This window comes from Centruroides vittatus, unplaced genomic scaffold, assembly GCF_030686945.1.
Source record: "Centruroides vittatus isolate TY-2023 unplaced genomic scaffold, ASM3068694v2 contig_784, whole genome shotgun sequence".
In the NCBI taxonomy this organism is placed as follows: Eukaryota; Metazoa; Arthropoda; class Arachnida; order Scorpiones; family Buthidae; genus Centruroides; species Centruroides vittatus.
Window position 1 is genome coordinate 48984 of NW_027122505.1, and position 22458 is coordinate 71441.

A 22458-nucleotide genomic window follows, 5' to 3' on the forward strand; every position below is an offset into this window, starting at 1 on the left:
AAGATGATATTTTGTGATAGTCTGAATCAAAATAAAAAATGTTGGTTGACTCCTTATTGCATATGCTCATAGCATAATTCATTTTCAGCAATGAATTATTAATTCAATATAAAAATACAATAAATATCAAAAGTAACTTTTTAATTGCTAGATATATTTTGATAGATAAGTAATGCAATATTTACCAATTGAACATTAAGAGAGTGATATACTTTTGTATTAACATATATATGCTCTGGATAATTGATATCCTCTACAGGTAGTGATACGATTGCTACATGACAACAATCAATTGCCCCTATTACACCAGGGAAAGAGTATTTTTCATAAAATCTATAATTAAGAATGTACAATTTATTATTATTATTATTATTAAGAATGCCACAATATTGTTAATTCACTTACTGCTGTTTCAATTGTGCATGATCTTGTATATTGAATGGCATTATAACCCAATCCTTTAATAAATTATCTTTTATAGCTACTGAAACACTTCTAATAGCTCGACTTACTGACTTCTGGCTAATACTTAAAGTAAAATCTTGGCCTATTCCTAACTGGTAGGAACCACAGGCAAAAAATCTTACAGCTGCCAAAACCTAATGAACAGTAATAAAATACATGTTAAATAAAACAGAATCAAACTTACTTATAAATGCTAGCAATAATTCATTCAGAATGAAAAATACTACTACACAATACTCTATAAATTTAATCATTACATTAAGATTTTAATTCTAAAAGATTTAATTCACTTACTAAAATTAACAATGTTTACAATTTATAGTGACACACAATGTATGCAGTTTTTACTCATGCAATTATTACTAGAGGAAGATATGGGTGTACTATAGATTACCACCTATGGAATTTCAGGACTGATTATATATTTGAACTCAGGGGACCAAGACAAGTTCAACGGTACCCTATTTTTGGACCGGAGATGAAAAATAAAAAAGTTATCATACTTTTTAAGTTACCATACTTTTTTAATGCTCTCATGAAGAAGGCACCATAGTTGCTAGTACTGCCATCTTGCAGTAAAGTCTGCAAACCATGACGTCGGACTACGGTCATCTCCAGTAGGGTTAAACACGCGATACGAGAGCGGAGAGAGCGACGCGACTTCCGATCATTGTGCGATCGCCATTTCGGTTAATGTTACTTATGGCAGCGAACATGGCAGCCGTTCCCACTGTTCATGCTCCCGACTGACCTCTTGAAGGGGAGCCGCCGGCAGGCCGCCATGTGCTAAATGTCACTAGTTATTGATTCACGGTAGTTCTTGAACAAAGTAAAAAAAAGGGGGAAAACGTCTACTAAAGGCAATTTTAACGGCAAGCGACGCGACTCTTGATTGCGATAGTGAGGCCGACTTAGCAAAGAGAGCGACGCAACTCCCTATCAGTGTGTGATCGCTGGAAAAAAGTATGATAACATTATTATTTTTCGTCTCTGGTCCAAAAGTAGGGTATCGTTGAACTCATCTCGGTCTCCTGAGTAAAGATATGTACTCAAAGACCCGAAATTCCATAGGTGGTAATTTATAGTATCCCCGAAGATATTCTATATGTGTATATTGTAATATCATTTAAACTTAATAATTATTTAGCACATTCCTATATCTGTATTGTATTATAATAATTTAAACTTACTCTAGTTTGAACACTTAATGCCTATCTTCTAGTCTGTTCTTTCAGTGTTGGTCGAAGTGTATTTATTAAATTTGATGCCACTTCCTTGGAAAGCCTATTTAGGCTTCTGAAATGTTCTTTGTGAAGATCAAAGGCATCTATTCGTGGTCGAAAAATGCGTCGTCTTCTCAAAACAACGTCTTTCGGCTCTTTCTAACTCTTCGATAGCTATAAGAATTGCGTATCTGTAAGCCATTTTCACTTTCGTGTAGCGATCTCACATGCATGACTCAATGTGAGTAGCAACTTACATGGTGAGATAGTAAAGCACATGAGTTATAACTCAAGACTACCGATTTGACGTCAGAGTGTGAGATGGTACCAAGTGACACGTTCAACACGTTGGGAGTTGTAACACGAAAAACTCGAGACCAAGGGCCCTGAACGTGTATGGCGGCCTTTAAAGGAAACTCTAAAAATGCCAATTCCGGCCAAAGCTTAGTGACCATGCTTAGAAAAACCAGAAATTATGGACTCTTCCCGAAAGTGGGTATCACTTGGTAAAGAATCATTGGAAGTCTAATAAACTATGGGTGTACGGGCGACCCTTCGCAAGATATAGCCCTCGAAAGATGCGCCTACGTCAGTTCCGGCCTCGCTATCGCGATCAGGAGTCGCGTCGCTTGCCGTTAAAATTGCCTTTAGAAGACGTTTCCCCCCTTTTTTTTTACTTTGTTCAAGAACTACCGTGAATCGATCACTAGTTTAGCACATGGCGGCGTGTGGTGGCGCCCGTACGAGAGGTCAGTCGGGCCGCCATGTTCGCTGCCATAAGTAACATTGATTTTTCGTCTCCGGTCCAAAAATAGGGTACCGTTGAACTCGTCTCGGTCCCGAGTTCAAATATATAATCAAAGTCCTGAAATTCTATAAGGAGTAATCTATAGTACACCCAATAGGGCTTACTGCCTGTTAAACGCGCGATAGGCTTAGCGGAGAAAGCGGCGTCAGTTCCGACGTCGATAGTCATTTTGGGGGACCTATATCTCGCGAAGGGTCGCCCGTACACCCATGGTTTATTAGACTTTTTTTGTTCCTATCAGTATGCTCTACAGCTCTGTTAAAGTCCCAACCTCCTCATTCGGACCTAGAATTGTACCGGCCTGAGGACTCACGTTCTAACCTATTCTATTCCCTAATAAATTACCAAAATTATTGGTAATTTATTAGGGAATTTTGGTAATTTGGTAATTTACCAAAATTATTTACCAAAGAATTATCGTGCTTAGAAGAGAGCTGCTGTTTACGTCATTATATCATTTACGAAACCGCTACGATAAATCGTCTGGCTAAAAAATGTAATTCTATTAGGATAGGGCTGTCCAACTGGCGGCCCGCGGGCCGTATACGGCCCTCCAAATTATTTTTACGGCCCGCGAGTACATTTTACTATGAATTAATTTATGTTACTAAATTATTATTATTAATATTAAAATTATTTTACTATGTGAAAATTACGGCCACAATGTTCTCATCAATATATTAAGAATATTTTAAAGTTTTCTTTTAGTTATATATAAAATATTTTTTTAATTAACATAAACTGACTTTTCATTTATCAACCTTCTTGGCCCCCGAAATGTTTGGTGAAGAAAATATGGCCCGCGGGCTATGATAAGTTTGGACAGCGCTTGTATTTAGGACACAGAGTATGGCAGCTAATGTCGTTTTTTCTCTGTTTCGTCTACATCCAAAATAACCAAACTTAATTAAACTAACGCTTACCTTCGGTTCGAGGTGAAATAATCTTCGTTTCTTCTCCGAACAGAAAATCGTCGTCCAGGCTCCTCGACCGCCGACATTTTTCCCGCGCGCAGCCGTGTAGTACCGCAGAAGACGTCAAACTCCGATAATAAACTTACGTTTATTTTTGCTTTTTTTATTATTTAATTACATAAATAATATAAAGAGTTATTTTGATAAATAATATTCTTATCTTGTTCGATAAAATTAGGTTTTTTTTTTTATCGCCGCTTGGATATGTAAATTAGCCGCGGCCACGTGGTTTCTGTTTACCTCGCACCGTGTCACGTGGTCTCTGTCGCCGTTCCGTCTAAGTAGTTAAATTGTAATAAAATCTTTAGACTTTCGTTTAAACTTTGTTTATTTTCGAGAGGAAAACTCTATCTTACGTTGGATTCGACTCGTATATAGTTTTTGGAGGAGTTTTTGAATTTTTCGTGTAATTCCTTTCGGATATACTCCATTCACTGTGATTTATTATAATTACCGGAAGTGAAATACAAATTCTGTCTAAAGACTGTCGATATGCAGAAACTTCTCGACGTGGGATATTTGGCCTACGCGATGGCCTATGCCAGTGAAGCGGAAGCGCGTAGAACGGCTAATGGGAATTCGAGCATCTCCGGTCAGCGGGAGAAGGATTAGGATTAGAATAGAAGTTTTATAATAAAATTCTATTGCACACTTTTCTGGTAGATGTTACAATATTACCGCGTGTGTAACTCAAAGTATATTTGGGTGTACTATAGATTACTCCCTATGGAATTTCGTGTGTTTGGGTATATATCTGAACTCAGGGGACCGAGACGGGTTCAACGATACTCTACTTTTGGACCGGAGACGAAAAATAAAAAAGTTATCATACTTTTTTCCGGCGATCGCGCGATGATAGGGAGTCGCGTCGCTCTCCGCTAAGTCGGCCTCGCTATCGCGATCGGGAGTCCCGTCGCTTGCCGTTAAAATTGCCTTTAGTAGACGTTTCCCCCCCTTTTTTTACTTTGTTCAAGAACTACCGTGAATCGATCACTAGTTTAGCACATGGCGGCGTGTGGTGGCGCCCATACGAGAGGTCAGTCGGGCCGCCATGTTCGCTGCCATAAGTAACATTAACCGAAATGGCGATCGCGCGATGATCGAAAGTCGCGTCGCTCTTTCCGCTCTCGTATCGCGTGTTTAACGCTCCGAGAGATGACCGTAGTCCGACGTCACGGTTTGCAGACTTTACCGCAAGATGGCAATACTACCAACTACGGTGCTGTCTGCATGAGAGCATTAAAAAAGAATGGTAACTTAAAAAGTGTGATAACTTTTTTATTTTTCGTCTCCGGTCCAAAAATAGGGTACCGTTGAACTCGTCTCGGTCCCCTGAGTTCAAATATATAATCAGTCCTGAAATTTCATAGGGAGTAATCTATAGTACACCCGTATATTTTTTAATTACAGTAGATAGAGCATCGGTTATCCGACTTAATTGGGGACTGGGGTTGGTCGGATAACCGAAAAGTATGAAAAAATACATTATTAGTATAGTGTATTAGGCCTGGTTTAAATACTAGCCTCCCTTTCATGGTCGAGCCAGTGCTGCCAGCTAAAACACGCAAAAATTTAGCAAAAATAATATTAAAGTAACCAAGACATAGCCAAATATTGTAGCGCCACATCACTAGCGGACAATTGAATTTGCCGACTAAAACGCGGTCGTTTAACCGATAAGTCGGTTAATCGGGGGTCGGATAATCGATACCCTACTGTATTTCTATCGATTTTACAATTATATTCACTACCCTGTAAGAACCCAGGAGATTCCTTATACAGTAAAACCTCGCTTAACAAGTGTTTCGCATAACAAGCAAATAATTTTTTTAAACGACTCACTTAACGAGCAAAGTCACGAGTTACGAGAGTAGGGGAAGTCCCAGATTGTGCGCATGCTCCATCATGCTATTATTTGTGATGTTTTTGTTTTCTTCAAATTGAATTCGCATTTCAGGTTGGTTCATTCCGTGCTACAAGAAAAGATAATGATGATTCACGCTCCTTAACAATGTATATTGTATAATTTTCTTTCAATAAACGTTATACGTAAAATACTGTATTTACTCGCGTATAAGACGATCTCGCGTGTAAGACGAGATGTGACTTTAAAGATCAAAATGAAGAAAAATAGATTTATTAATACATTTCTAATTTTATTTCGTTTAATCAGAAAGTATCATCAAATACATGTATTAAGGCAAACAACTATGTTTTCTCGATGCTATCACCTTTTCGTCTACTCGGACTCGCCCTCCGAAGCTTCGTTACAATTCTCCTCTTTTTCACTCTTACTCCACAAAGCATCTTCCTCTGATCCATCGAGTGAATTTAAAACGCAGTATTTCCTGAATGATTGCTATCAGCTTATGAAAATTGCTTTTCCATGCAACTGATACCTGTGTAGCAAAACCAAAAGATTATAATGCCCGTGACAAGTTTATTTTTAGTGATTCAGAATGTACAAATATTCATTAAAATACCAATTTAACAAATATGAAATAACTACATTTATAATCATTGCTAAGTGACCAGCTATTTTCGGATCATCTCTTTAAAAGCGACATTCATCTTGACCTCGATAGCACTCTGCTATGAACTACAGGTACTCCTCACTTTACGACCGAGTTCCGTTCCGACGACTACGTCGTTAAGCGTATTGGTCGATACACGAGGAGCTTGCGCCGGGAATATAGGATCGTTGTAAAATTATACAAATTATGCAACAAACTTCAAATTTATTCATAAAAAGACTATTATAGTACGCTTATTGCGCGTGTCACCATTCTCCACTGACCGACACTCAAGCTGAGAAAGGGGATTCCCCGAATTGCAGGCCGAAACTCGATTGGTCGTAAGTGCGAGTGGTCGTTAAGCAGATAGGTCGTAAAGTGAGGATTGCCTGTATACACGGTTCACAAAAATTATTGCAGAAACGCAAAGGATCCTACGCTCGCGCGTACCTAGGTTTTTGAAGCAGTGAAAAATGAATAGAAACCTCGTCTTACACGCGAGTAAATACGGTATTTGAGTATTTTTTCGGCATGGAACGCATTATCGTATTTTACGTTAATTTCTATGGGAAAATGTTTCGCTTAACGAGTGTTTCGCATTACGAGTTAGGTTCTGGAACGAATTGTGCTCGTTAAGCGAGGTTCCACTGTACTGTACACCAGTGTTCCGCAACCTTTTCTACTTGCGGCACACCCACGTCGAGTCACGGGTGTGCCGCAAGTAAAAAAAGGCTCGTGGCAAAGTGTTGAAATAATGAAAAAAAAATTAAATCTTAAAAATAAAGAAAATAAAAAGTTACTTTAGTTTTTAAAATCTTGTTAGATGTAGTGAGAAATTTGGTAAATTGGCTACACTTGAGATACAGTGACCGCTGTCTAATCCATCACGCCTATTATAATCATGTCTTCAACGGCATCTCTGTGTATTGTATTAGTTGTTATCGCTTGCTGTCGTTGTAAACTCGTACTGTTGTCATCACATACTATCGTTGTGTTGTGTGTGTGTATGTGTTATTTTTTTCCTGTATATAAACATTTTACCCAAAAGTAAGTAATCCAAGTAAAAAATCAACGAACCTATCATTTTAACAAAGATTGAGCAGAAGACTAGTTTGTTATCGAATCTAAAGAGAATTGTATTTGTTTAATATGCAACAGTTTTATGCCAATGGAAAAAAAACACAACGTCGAATGTCATTACGAAACCAATCACAGTTCTTTTGAGGTTAACCCTTTCCATGCGGGCGATCTACAGCAAATAATTAAGTGGAATTCGTCATGCGGCGCATTTTTTGCAGTTTTTGGATGATTTTTAAATCGCGATATTTCGCTTTAAAATCGCGTTATGTTTAATCTGTTTTTTGCGTTTGATTAAGAACATATTACAGTTTACGATTGTATAATTTTTAGTTTTATACATATTTAAAATAATATGAAGTTTACGAACAAATTTGAAGGTTACGAACAAAAAAAAAAAAAAAAATTAATTTACAGAGAATCGCTGAACTTTGTACATCTGTTAGATAGAAACATCTGTCCTCTATTAAACGAAACAAACCGCAGCTTTCTACCTAGAGCGGGGGAGAAGTTATTGCCATTATTCACACTTTGTCTCTAATTACTTAGCTGGGAGAGTAGTCGATTGTTATCGTGAAGATAGTTTTAAAAACATATTTACTCGCCTAAATATTGTCGAATTAGCTAATTTAATGTCTAAGTGCATTAAATTAGTTAATTAGAATTAAAAATCGATTTAAAAAGCGAATTTACAGTGATTGTTTACATTTTACTTCGAAGGTTGGAGGCGGGGCTTTTCGTTTCATAAGTCTGTGATTAGTTAAAGTAACGTCAACAAAGACAGAAGAGACTCAATAAAACTGTAGAAGGAGTTTCCCTTTGATTGTTTTCAGCCAACTGTGTAGTTAACTGCGAAGATTTACTGTAGAATAGTAGGGGATGTATTTACCAAAATATTTATGGCCCAGGGGTGGTAACAAAACGTTTATTGGCTTAAACAAAGTCAATCGACCTACAAAATAGCGAATCAAAGCTAAGATCGCTGGAAAATCGAATATAACGCAAAATAATCGAATTTTTTGATTTTAATAAGCGAGAAATTATTTCAGCAATACAAGATTTGCTGTTATCAAACAGTACAAGAAGAATCTAGGCGATTTCAACAGATTTACAAAGTCAGTTGGCAAATGATTTGGAAGAATGTGAGTATTTCTCATTACAATTAGACGAGCCAACGGATATATCAAATACAATGCAGTTGGCAGTAATAAGTAGAATGGTATTGTGAAAATCCGCAGTTTAGGGTCGATATTTTATAGAATTACGGTAATTGTAAAATTTGTTTAAGATGAAAATAATATTCTGTTAGATTTCAACGAAATTTTATCAGAGGATACGTCACCCTGAACTTCCTTTGAAGGGGAAGATGTAACAAACTTTCACTTTTCATATTATATGTGTAAATTCTCTATAATTGGTAACGAGAGAGATATAGAAATAAAAGCGTTATGTTTAAAAGGTGTTGATACCAAATGGAAGGTAAAGTCAACCTGAAGAAGGGGTCAAAAAACCCTCAACGATTTCGACAATGAAGGGGAAAGAAATTTCGGTTCAACGGAAATCAACTTCCCGTTTGTGGAGTCTTATCATCCCTCTCATCACAGACTCAACTGACGATTTTACCCCTCAAGATTGCCCCCGTATATCTTTTTCACGCGGGAGAAATCTATCTGTTTGATTAGACATTGACAAAGAATATTAACGCAATTTGCGCCAAATTCGGGGAGTTCGCCGAAAGTTTCATCGCAAGAGGAAGTAAACAAGGAGTTCTCCATAGGTTTTAGTTAGGAGTTTTGCCTATAGTTTGCGACGAGTTCGCCTCTCAGAAGAGAATTGGTTAGAAGGCCAATTCTCTTCTGAGAGGAGACACACTCGACTTTTCGCGGTTAATACGCGTGATGACCCGCGTAGAATAAAAGTGATCACCTGGTGTCAGGCCCTGACATTAGGAGTAGAGATTGCAATTGTTGGATCCCTCATCCACCAATTCAGCTGGATCCTGCGCATTCTTCGGCCTGCTGGATCCAGCACCAGGTGCTGGATCCAGGGCTGCGGATCCCCAAATACTCAATTAACTTTCTAAATAATGGCGCAAAAGTCTACGTTGTCGGCGTTGCCGCTTTGCTACGTGCGCTATTGCTCGGCGGCAAGAGTGACGTTGTCGTTCAGTGTGGAACGTGCTACACCCCCTCTCTATACCGCACCGCCCGCCCTTTTACCTCTGCTGATCTAATTGCCAGTTGACATTCCGCTCTCGCTAAATAAAGTGTCTTTGCGCTAAATAAAATAAGTAACTCCTCTCCTAGTCCTGGTGCATAGTTCTAATTTACGGTCGGTTGTGACGTCAATGAATCACGTGACGGAACGGTTTATGATTATTTGATGACCCCGAAACCAACTAGCGTAGAGGCAGAAAAGGCCTTCTCCGCAGCGGGATATATATGCAATTCATTAAGAAGTAGGTTGGGAAACAACACCATCAATACCATTTGTTTCTTGAGATCCTACTTCCAGAAAAGTCAAAAAAATAACAGAAGTGATTGATTTAATTTTATTTAATCCTTTAAAATACTTTATTCAAGACAAGACTAATATTTTAGAACTTCTACTCTAATTCTATTAAGTAAGAGTTTTTAACTTATTCTATAAGTGGTTAGTGGGCTAGGCAAGGCAATTTTATTGTAAAAATTGGTGAGAAACTACCTAGTTACTTAAATAGTTAATTAAATTAATGAGTATCAGTATCTTAGATATATGATGATAGGAATGTATGCGAATAATGATTGTAATAATAATAACTAACTACTAGACTACTACTAATTACTTACTCACTACTTTACTAACACTAATAATTAAATTACTTATAAATAACTACAGACTGATATGTAGAGCCTATATAAGAAAATTGGTAAGACTGTAGCCTCTTAGCCACTGATTATCCGTCCTTACATTATTATAATATATTATTATAAATTAATTAGTTGTATTACCTTTGCTATTACAGTGATACCTCGGTTTTCGTCGATAATTCGTCCGAAAACAATCGACGAAATCCGAAACCGACGAAAACCGAGACAAATTTTTCCATAGGAATCAATGTAAATCCGATTAATTCGTTTGAAAAAGTTGCAAAAATATATCATATGTGTAAGTAGTGCGTACTAAGTTTATAAAAAGAAAACACTAGAAAATACGTTACCAATAAAATTATTTTTTAAATATCTTCGGCTGTTCCAGCAGCCATTGTTAAAATAAGAATATTTAAAATAGTGTAGTTATTTATATTAGTACATTTATATTACATTATATTAGTACATTTATATTAGTACATAACGTAGAACATTTAAAATAGTGTGGTGTAAGTTCTGTGTATAATGGAAATGTTCTTAACCTGTATCTCTTAGGGTGATGCAATGTGTATATGATTTGAAGTGTGACCGAAGGGTCGGCTCCTCTTCGATGCCCTGTCAGGAATGACACCACAGTGTCCCGATTGACACGGAAGCCACGACGGCAAATCGGGTTGGATTAGGAACGAGCGGGATGGAGACCGCGAGACAGCGAGTTGGAAGTCTCACGCAGAGACTAGGTTAACAGAACAAATAACCGTTTATTTGTAAAGGAAATACATTTTATATCGTTAAACGAGTTATAATAAATCGAGCTAAAATATATCTAGATACTTCCGCGGTACTCGAGAGAGAGAGTTTACATTGGTTTGCCAGGCGATAAATACCCGGAGTTGAGGATGTTCACAATGTGTTAATAGATCTCGTTGAGACTAAGGAGTCCGTTATCCTTCTGGAAGATTTTCAGAAAGTTCTGGATCGGGAAAGGCTGGGTCACGATCGTCGGGTAAGTTTGTTTTCACCGGCTCCGTTGGTCGTGAGTGAAATTCGTTTGAGTACAATTTGGCACAAACAGGAAATTTTTGAATTTAGTCCTAGAGGAACGGGCGACGACTATCTTTACGGACCGGGTGGCGACTTCTTCGACCTCGGGAAGAATTAGGCGGCGACTGACTCTTCGGCCGTCAATTAAGCTGTTAGCACGATGTGGCCCCGCCAAGATGTCTGCAGGTCACGGGAATGAGTCGTTTTCGCCGTCGAGAAAGTGTAAGTGGAGATTTTCTCAAATAGTCACATAAATGACAACAATTATCGAACAAGTATGACGACATAGATGACCGATTTATGTTAAAGTTCTGATTCTCACAGTAGACGAAAATATTAAAAGCTAATCACCTTGTATTGCAATAGATCGTTTGAACAGCTAGGAATATGTAGGGATAGGAATGATGGTTTTAGGTAAAATTTTGTATGTATCCCTCCTCTTTAGAGTCTTAAATCCAAGTCAGGAAAGTGTACTTTGCTATCGCTAATCTGATCAAGTATTACCTTGAGCCAAATCCCCAGGAATTTTTCGGGGGGTGGTCCGTTCGGATATGTCGGGCCCCGTCCCTCACCACCCGGTCGCGCCATTGTGGGCCTGGCCGAACCCGTAATGGGCCTTCTAAAAGAGGCCCTCTTAGTGCCCACAGGGCGAAAAGAGTTAAAAAAAAAGGATTGTCGTTGACGAATTCTTCAATATCTGATTTAATAAAATACTAAAAAAAGTAATTTTATATCTCACTCCTCAGCCAAGGTGAACCTACAACATTGTAAAAGCAGACATTTCCTACAGGTATAAATAACTTCCGGATAATATTAATAGTAATAAACTTTTAACATTGATATTGACTGAAACTAGCACTCATAATCGACTTTTTGGCCAGTAACACAATAGTTAATAACTGATTCGGAAATTTACCAGATTTCAAGACACACAAAGGATCTAATATTATCAATTAAAGCGAGAATGTAAAATGAGAGAGAAAAAACAAAAAATATTCACGTAATAAACAACCTTTGAGAGATCCCCCAGAGAGACAAACAGGATTTTCGGAGACCCGGAAGACACATAGGCACTCTGTGCCCACAAATCAATGCTATTTTTACTCAAACAATATATTCAAAATTAACTTTAGTAAGTTTTGCCCATGTTTTAAATGAAATTGTGACCCGCTTTACCCCATTAAGTTTGAAAATTATCAAAGGTCAAATCGCAGAAATGGCAATTTGATGATTTTGGAAACTTTAGAACGAAGAATGAATACGTATCTACCACACGAAGGGCTTTTCGTGTTTTCTCAACATATCTTTAGTTAGTTTGTGTAAAGAAAAATTTTTGTGAAAACTTCATAACTGCAACTTAAAATCGAAAGATTAGCCTACCAGCATCATTGCATAAACCGCAACTTCGTACACAGTGGCTATAAACACACAGCGCCGGATTAAGCCTCTAGCGGGCCCTAGACAAAATTTAAATTGGGGCCCCATTTAAGTAAGTTGCTTCTAAACAAATCTTATATAATGTCACATTAGCGTAGCTAGCATGGGTGACACCCGGTGCAAATATCGTGATGTCACCCCAAGTCACACCGTAGTGTCACCCTTTTTTAACTCTTTTATAAAACACTATTGAATTGTAATATCTTCGCACTCGAGCAACTTGAACGCTATATCGAATATGCGATGTCGCGACGTATAAGTGTAGATTTAGAAAATAAATCATAACCATCCATACATCAGTACTACCAAGAGACGCGGCCCTGAAAATATTTCTAGATGGCGCGAGAGATCCCGTGGCGTACTGTACATTACTTCTGACACACGGGTGGATGTTGACCTTTTTTTTTTTTTTTTTTTTTAGGTAATGGCGAGTCGAGCGAAGCTTAGTAGGAATTGTTAAATACAGCCTTTTCTGTCCTATTTCTTAAATCATTTTTAACTCCTTTTCAAACAGAGGAGTCTTCTGCACTGAAGCCGGGCCCCTCCGAATTACGGGCCCTAGACATTTGTCTACTTTGCCTACTCGATAATCCGGCCCTGTAAACACAGATAACCCGAAGGCAACCAATAACAAATTATAGTAATTAGAATATGTTGAAAACAAGTATAGAGCACATTTTTCAATGTAACCTAGAATAAAACAATAAAAATAACATTTTGAAAATTTGAACAATAATTTTTTAATAACTTTTATTTATTTACTTCTTGTAATCATTACACATTCTTATTTATTTATTTATTTGTATTCGGTTGCTACGATTAATCCCACAATCTCATTACATCACTTCCTTTAGTTTTTTCTTTAATTCTTTCTTCTAATATCTCTTCCTGTTCCTTGCTGAAATAGTTACGCCAATCCCCTATAATACCTTTTCTGACGAATTTGTCATTCCCCGCTTTGCTAGCTGGCATATTTGGGATACTTTTTGAGAATTCGGCAATATGTTTCCACCCAGAAGACACTTTATCAGGATTTTCTCTTATATAACCATTCATTTCTGCAAAATAATCATTAACGTGTTTCTTCATGTACTCGAAACTACTGTAATATAGAACATCGTCTAAAATTTTTGGATTTTCTTTTAAATCTCTTTCGTATTCTTCGCCAAGGAATTTTGCGATATTCAGAACTTCTTCTTTCGTATTTCGTTTCACTTTTTCGTACGTTGTGAAGTAAACATTTTCGTCGTTTCTGTGTTCGTACCAAGGAATTAAGTGATCGAAATAATCGCCGAATTCCACTTCGCCTTTCAGAAACAGTTCGAAGAAATCATCGAATGTGCCATCCTGAAAAAAATACATCGCAAAAGCTTTTGTATGATTATAAAGGGATACGCAACAATCTTTGGGATTTCTTGCAACGTAAATATATTTAGCGTGAGGATAAAATGGCGTTAAGTGAAAAGGTAAATGCAACTTCAAGGCACCTTTTGACGTCATGAGATCTACAACGTCGGCTCCCGCCATTTCAAGAAACGGTGTATTTATAAAGAAATCAATAGCATTTTGGAATGGTTTTCCTTTTCTTAGAATTAACATCACAATGTGTTGCATCCACGTAGTTCCACATTTTGGGTAAGTAACTATAAATATTGATAGATCGTTCGGTTTGGGTTTATAATTAATGGCAGATAAGCAAGCTTCTTCAGAGAAATTTCCTGCAATTTTCATCCCACTCACTTCCTTATAGAATGGAACCTTTCTTTCTGTCATCTTACTTGTTCCTAAAGAAAGGAAAAAAAAGTAATTAATATTATAAAAATGTCACATTAAATATTCACAAAATTAGCATATTTTACATAAAGGAAAGTTTCTATTGCACTGTTGTTTTCTTTCACTTTGTTTTCTTTCACTGTTGTTTTCTTTCTGTCACTGTTGTTTTATGATGTCTTTATCGATTTTCGAGGAATTTGTTACTTGTCTACTTTGTTCTGGTACCATGAAAGAAATCATATTTTTGGTACCATGCCTTCAGTTTAACTCCAAGCGAAAAACATGCTATATGATCAGAATAACAACTCTTTATTACAATATTTTCTTCCATAAAAAATATGGTATGACAATGTATTATAAAATCAAAATAATATTGCACTCTTTATAAACTAATTTGGTTTTCTAGTCACTTGACCTGGGACAGTTATTGCATTTCTTGCATTGACCTGGATGAAGCTGTGCCGTCCTTGCGGCTGTTGTGCCGCAGCTGCGAATGACCTGTTTGACATCTTTCGGCGTCTGCTGCACTTCCAATCGTTGACGTTCATGTCGAATAATCAAAGCAAGGGCTAATTCTTTCAAGAACTTTGGTTGTTTGTCTTTCTTATGTTCTCAAAAATTGGGCACAATTTCATTGTCGACGTCACTTAGCTCACCTAAACGCTGCAAAACATCTTCGAGAGAAAGTCCCCGTCGTTTCGCCATATTGTTATACCACACACGTCAAACAACCTTAAAATATGGAAAAAGTACCTTTATCACATTAAAGGTACTATGAGGTAAATTTTATCCCAAGCGAAAATAAATCTAAATAAAAATAAGCGGAAAGACTTTGAAACTGTCTAACATGTGTCACGTACTTAGGAATACCTTACGAAAAAATACGGAGCAGGCGAGGTCACTAATCGCGATAGTTTCCAAAAAATATAGTCCAAAGAGAGTTGGAATCTGATCGATCCCAATAGTATAAGAGCAGGGCTACTCTAGACTTATTTTCAAGGCTACGAAAAGGGAATAATTAGGTAAAATACACCGAGACCGAGATACACAGTGGCCATGTAATTAGGGTTGCCAACTGAAAAAAATAAAAGTAGCTAAAAGCAAACAAAAAACTGTCTAAAAATAGCTAAAAAAATTTTCAAAATTCTCTACAAAAATAGCTAAAGGTAGGTTTTTATTGTTTGTTTAAGTAATCTATTTTTAACTTTATTCAAAAAGTCCATTCGTCGCTAAATTCCATTACTTCTTCAATTTCTTCATTGTGTTCAAAAGATGGTCCTGCTTCAAACTGTAAATGTTGATATGATTTTAAAATGCCTATTTTTCGAATGACATTTGCTGGCAATTCTTAATCATAGCTGCATTTCCCTAATCTTTTCAAACCATATCTAATCGTTAATATGCTACTGAGTGAAATAATATTCAACCTATTCCACAGTTTAGTCTTGACAATATTCATCTGGCTAAATAAACGCTATACTTCTGCGTTTGAGTGAGGTAATAAAAGAATTTTTAAAACAAAATTGACTAAGTCTTGAAAGGGATTTTCTCTGGCAGCATCTCGGTATTGAGCTACCTCCATCCACAGGTATATCGTGCTGGAAGTTTCTTTCCACTGGATTGTATGGATTTTCCTCCATTGAAAGTCAATGCGAGTTAATACGGCATCATCGGTGAAAAACATTTTCGCAAGGTTTATTATATCACTTTTAATTGGGTTGAGACAATGGTCAATACTTAGTGACGTCATTGTTTTCAACATTGATATATTGTCAGGTAACCTTTGCCGAAGTTGTTTTATTAGAGACGAAAGGAAGGCAATGCAGCGACTACGAATATTTTTCTTTTCTTTATCTAACGGTGCAGAATTGTTTATTTCAGTTTCAAACTGATAACCCAAATATGGATTGAGTGCTAAATGGTTTTCAATCATTACATCATTTGTTATTTTTGTTTCTGGAACAACAATCTTAGAACAACAAGATTCTATTAAATTTAGCAAGTCCTGTAGCAACTTCGTAGGATCATTATTCTCACAAGTCAGATTTAAATATTTTATTTAATGTCTGAACTTCATCAAGTACAGGTTTAAGAAATAAAAGAAATAAGAAATTTCTTTGATCATCAAACATTGAGAACAAAATTTCTGCCGTATAACATCTTTCGTTTGTTCTGGCCAAATTAAAATTTGCCTTTAAATCATTCCATTGTTTCAAAATTCTATCAATAGCGGTCTGAATTGACATCCAACCAGTGGCGTAGCGTGGGTGTCAGCCGCCCACGCTACAGCCACTGGGTGTCAGCCGGGAAAATTTCGCCGCCCCTTGAAATTTTGCTCCCTCTTAAATAAGATATGGGGAATCCCTACAATTCAGTACAGACGGTGTTGTCAGTCGCTACAATAAGCAAGATGTCATTATTATACATTCATTTAAAGATAGGGGAATCTCCAGTTTCGTCACAGAATAAGTAATGAAAAATTCCGTGCTCATTTCAATCGGTCCGAATCATAGGTGCGACAAAAATATGAAATGAAATGGTTCAAATTTTTACAAGATATTATTATTATTTATTGTGAAAAAATGCCGCCCCCTAAAAGTGCCGCCCCCTAAAAGTGCCGCCCCCTAAAAGTGCCGCCCCCTAAAAGTGCCGCTCCCTAAAAGTGCCGCCCCTGCCTCCCCCACTACGTTACGCCACTGCATCCAATGAGTCTCACTACTTTGTACTAATTTCAATGGTTTATTTCCATCATTCATCAAAGAGTAAAGTTCCTTGTATTTGGATTGTTTAATCGCAGAATGAAAAAACCAATTAAGTGTTTCTTTAATAAGAAATTCTATATTTCTTGAAAGGCCTTCTTTTGTAGCATTGGAAGTAGCTAATTGTAATGAATGACAGAGGCAACGTACCAGAATCAAAGCAGGTACTTCGGCTTTGAGTTTAGCATATACACCATTATTGAATCCCATCATTACAGAAGCGTTATCTGTTCCAATCGCAACGAGTTTATGCAAATCCAAGGCATTATTTCTCAAGGAAAATTTAATTGCTTCACAAATTGCATCGGCATTGCACTGTTTAAGTGATACTAAATCTAAAAAAGTTGTATTTATGCATTTTTTAATTTGAGAGTAATATCTAATTACAATACCTAAAAGCTTGGAAATTGAAATGTCATTACTTTTGTCAATTAGTAAACTATAGTTGCTATCACCTATATCAACTATTAAATTTTCTTTAAAATGTGGTGCTAAAACATTTGAAATTATGGCTGAGCATTTTGTTCGTCCAAGAGTCAGATCATTACAACTTTTGCTATCTGAAAAATTTGTTGTACAGAATTTAGTTAGTTTGTCTACATGACTTATAGGACAACTTTCTGCTACAAAAAGTGCCGTATTTCCCTCTGTTCTTTGAACATTTGAACTTTTCATAAATGGAAGAATATTTGCACTCCACTGAATACTAAACAATGGCTCGGCTTTTATATGTTTTTGAGTTTTCCTACGCTTTTCTAAATCACTTGCTTTTGCTATCAAAATGCAGTTACAATATTTACAGCGACACTTTGTATTTTCTTCTTCTATTTCCTGCAACCAGTTTTTATACCTATCGTCACGTAGCCATTCTATTCGAAATTTTTCGAATATTTCGAATATATTTCGACGATAATGTCCATTAAGATTCGTCCCCTTTACAAATGTTTACCATATTTGGTCATGATAAAAAAAAAACTTGAGCAGTGATTAGTGTTGCCACTTATGAAAAATAAGATTCGCGACTCATGCACGTAATTATTGCACATTAAAAATAATATAAATGTAGAAATTTATTAAATTTCAATAGTTTTATGAATTTTTTTGATTTCGTGAATAATCTCTAAAATGTAGCTAAATTTACTTTAAAAAACTCTAGAAAAATCTCCATCGCTAAATTTCAAAAAAAGGCGCTAACTAAAGCAAAAACTCGCCAAATTTAGCGACTTTTTCGCTAAATTGGCAACACTACCTGTAATCATCCCACAATTTGAGTTTTACGCGCTAATCAACCGTATGAGGATGGTATTAAAAATAGAGTCCGTAGTGGGGTAAAATATTGTTCGAAACTTATAACCAAAAATGCATAGAAAATTGGGGTTTTACTTGCGGCCCAATGTAAATTTTTCCTTGTGTCTCCCTTCCTCCGCTAACTCAACAGACATTCTAAACTTTGCAAATTGTTTTCTACAGAGGGGGTGCAGTCACGTGATATAACGTCATCGCTCCGCCCAACAAAACAATCGACCGCCATATTGGTTGCTGATTTCACGTTACCTTGCTTGATCACTTTATTATGTCAACGTGAAAGAAAGGAATTTTACCAGGCTTTGCAGCCGATTTGAAAGATAATGATTTGATAAAATGTAAAGAGAAAACTTATTTTATTGGATGGGATCCATACGAAATGAAACAAATGGATTTTTCATCCAACGATTTAACCACGTGGCCAACTTTAGAACATACAGACACAGTAAATTACAGTAGAGCGTCGAAAATTGGAGTCAATTGGGGACTGGGGTTGTTCCAATTAGTCATTTGTTCCGATTTCCGACTTTGTACGAAAAAATATATTAACCTGTCCGATGTTCAAATTTTTCTCCGTTGCGTGTCGCTTCGTGTTGAATTTTTCTCCGTTGCGTGTCGCTTCGTGTTGAATTTTCGTCGATTTTAAGCCTAACGAAAATTTTTATAATAATAATCGAGGCTATCGTATCGTTAAAAATTATTTCTGCATTTTGTACAAGCAAAATAAATATATCGAAGAATATAAAAAACATGAAAATTATACTTTAGAAGTAAATCTAGTATCAAAAACGTTCGATTCAGCACGATACAGTCCGACTGAAAATCGTTCCGATTTCCGGCCATTTCAATTACCGACGTTCCGATTAACGACGCTCTACTGTATTTGGTTTTAACAACTAACGCTGTCACACTGGGTCAGATGAAGGCATACAAATCACTCGATGCTCATAATTATTCGACAAGCGGATTTATTCATCGTGATATTTTATCAAGAGCCGTTCGTAATGATTTAATTGTGCTTGTAGGAAAGGTACCTGTACGTATCTTCTTGTGAGACCCCATTACTCATAACATATTAATTGAGTTAATATAAAGATGAATGTAATTTTATATTTAGTCACATTTTAAGTTAAGTTGTATTTATAATTAGTATTAAATGTTTTCTTTTGTCACTATGGTTTTGTATTGCGCAAGCCTCTAACAACCTATTATTACGATTAAATTAATTAGCCTAATAAATATGGCTATAATAAACTGGAGGGTTTATCACATCAGGGACTGACTGGAGCAAAATAGACTAAACTTTTTACAAAAATTAGCCTTTAATTAACCACAATCAAATTTTTATTAGAATGTATTTCGGGCACAAAAAGTCCTCATCACCCAATTCCAGAATGAATTAGTCTGGAATTGCTGTTTATGTTATGATGGTCTTCATAGATTTTTGTGTTTATACTGTATACTGTATGGGTGTGTGTAGGAGTTTTTATACTGTGTTTATACTGTATACTGTATCGGTGTGTGTAGGCACTTGCACTTCTAGCACTAATCGCACCTGGTCTTCCTGTACTTTTCTTTAGGCCATAATTTATAGGAACTTCTAAAAATCTATAAATTATAAAAGAATTACGATAAATTAAACGTGCAGTTTTCATAGGTTGTTCTTTTTCAAATTTTCTTTTTGCTATATTCACCGTTAGATACAAAGCACTTTTGCCTTGTATCTAATAAATTGAAAACAATCCTCAATAATCTTTTTCGTGATGCTGTGACAAATATGCAAATTATGCTGCACGGATTCTAGAAATGTTCAAATGAACTTTTTGTCACATGCTAGGTTTTTTTTTATTTTTAAGAATAATTAATATCTTTACGTTAGAAGTTTGAATATTCTAGAAAGTTGTTTACTTTGTGATGATAATCTTATATAGTACTTGACATGTACAGTACGTTAAATGAGTGTAAAATATAAACTTGAAAAAATCAAGTGAGCTCATCATTTTGTCACTGACTATAGGCCTAATTATCTATATATATAATCGAGACGAGTTGATAATAATAATAATAATTAGTGCAGAGACCAAACGGTTAGGAGTTGAAAGTTGAAATTTGGTACACAGTCAGGGTACCAAATTTAAGTACCAAAGTGTTAAGTAACAATGAAGAACAAGAGAAAGCGACGTGCAAGATTTACGGGCTCTGAAAGAAAAGAAAAAAGAAAAGAGTAATATGTTAGAACATATTCGATTTTCAAATTTAAACAGATTAGTTCGGTTTTTCTCGACCTTTCTTCTTTAGAACATTCGATGAAAATCGAACGATATAATCAGAACACGTCGTGAAAATCGAATAATATTAGAACACTAGCGGGTGGGCCCGGCGATGCTCGGGCAAAATTAACGATAGTGAAGATTAAGATTATTACATTATAGTCAACCTTACCCGTTTTCACAGAATGCAAGAATTCCCCTGTTTCCAGACTGATTAGAAAATTTTTAGATGAATCTAAAAATATGTTCGATTTCCCGCAAAAACGAAAAAAAACTGCATCTTTGTCTTGCACGTCGCTTTCTCTTAACAATTCCATTGTTACGTAACAGTTCCATTGTTGATGGAAGTGTTAAGCCTTATTCCTGTCCCTCTCCCCCGTTGGGAGAATTTCGAAAAATCCCTTCTTAGTGTGCGTTCTCGTGACGTACCCTAACTGTGTACCAAATTTCAACTTTCAACTCCTAACCGTTTCGGCTCTGCGCTGAACATCATCATCATCATCATCATCATCATCATCATCATCATCAACTCGTCTCGATTATATATATAGATTCGATTTTCAAATTCGGCCTTTCTTTCGAAATACTTAGTTTGTTGATGAAATTACTCTTTTTCTTTTGTGACTATAACTTAATAATCTTAATTATCGCTATCGTTACCTTTGCCCGAGCAACGCCGGGCCTACCTGCTAGTATTATATACTTTTAAAAATATTTCATTGCATATTATTAATTAAATTTTAAAATATAAGGTAATAGGAAATATTCATAGTAAGTGTTTACTTACTGAGTTAACGTTTCTCAGCTTGCAACTTCTCGATAAACGACTTGTAGTGTGATGTACAGTACAACTGCCATTTTATTAAATTCAAGGCCAAATGATAGCACCACTTGATGGACATTGCACTATCTTTTATAACAATCTGTATGTATTTAAATATAAATGTAAGATAACATACAGTATTTCACCTATATACATTAATTTTCAGTTATTAAAAATGTTAAGTTTTAATTTCTGTCGTCTAAATTTAATTTTATGCGTTCAAATCTTATTTAGATGCATAAAATATCATTTTTCGGTGCGTACTAAGTTTATAAAAAGAAAAGAAAACACTAGAAAATTTGTCACCAGAAAAATTGTTTATTTTTTAAATATCTTCGGCTGTTCTAACAGCCATTGTTAAAATATGAATATTAAAACGTAGAACGTTTAAAATTTATATTTTTGTACGTGTAATAAAATGGAATTTTAATTTACTTTCTACATAAAATATTTTGTGTAAATTTCTCACACTTTTTCTGTCAAGAAAAAAGGAAAGGAAGAAAGTAAATAGAAACGGTGATACCGGAAATCGATAATTGTCACGAAATTATTTAAGAAGTGAACGAAACCTTTGGGGTGAACGATACCCACTATATTTATACATTAATATATACCTGGTATACGTAACACTGGCTGTACAGCTTTCCTCAACAGTCTACCTGCTGGCAGCAGCCCGGTCCGAATCATGTACGACTACGCAGGAATCCACAATATTCCCACGAGTGCCATCATCATAATGCCTCATTGTTCATTGTACTATAGGGTCGCGGCTTCGTTTCGGCCCTATACTGATAAATTCGGAGTTTCTTCTTTTGCTTTTTAGTTTATTATATGTCACTACAACTTCCTTACGTTGAGATCTACAAGTTTTTACACTGCGAAGTTAATTGAGTATTTACGCAAATATAAGGTTGTTAACAGTGTGGTGTAAGTTCCGTGTACAATGGAAATGTTCTTAATCCTACAAAACTGGCTTTGTGTATCCCATAGGCTGATGCAATCCGTATATGATCTGACGATTAAAACATTAAAACCTGCCACCTTGTATTGCAATGAATCGTTTGAATAGCTAGGTAAATGTAGGGGTAGGAATGATGGTTTTAGGTAAAATTATATATGTATCTCTCCTCTTTAGAGT

General features: G+C 36.1%; 1 protein-coding gene across 1 annotated transcript; it reads right to left on the reverse strand.

Annotated features, from left to right (window-relative positions):
* Nucleotides 1-13105: 13105 nt before the first annotated feature.
* LOC136981602 (sulfotransferase ssu-1-like) lies at nt 13106-21342 on the reverse strand. Its single transcript, XM_067277923.1, has 2 exons — nt 21285-21342; nt 13106-14174 (listed from the first exon to the last, which is right to left on the reverse strand). The coding sequence occupies exon 2, from the start codon at nt 14161-14163 to the stop codon at nt 13210-13212; it is 954 nt and encodes a 317-aa protein (XP_067134024.1). The 5' UTR covers nt 14164-14174; nt 21285-21342; the 3' UTR covers nt 13106-13209.
* Nucleotides 21343-22458: the final 1116 nt, after the last annotated feature.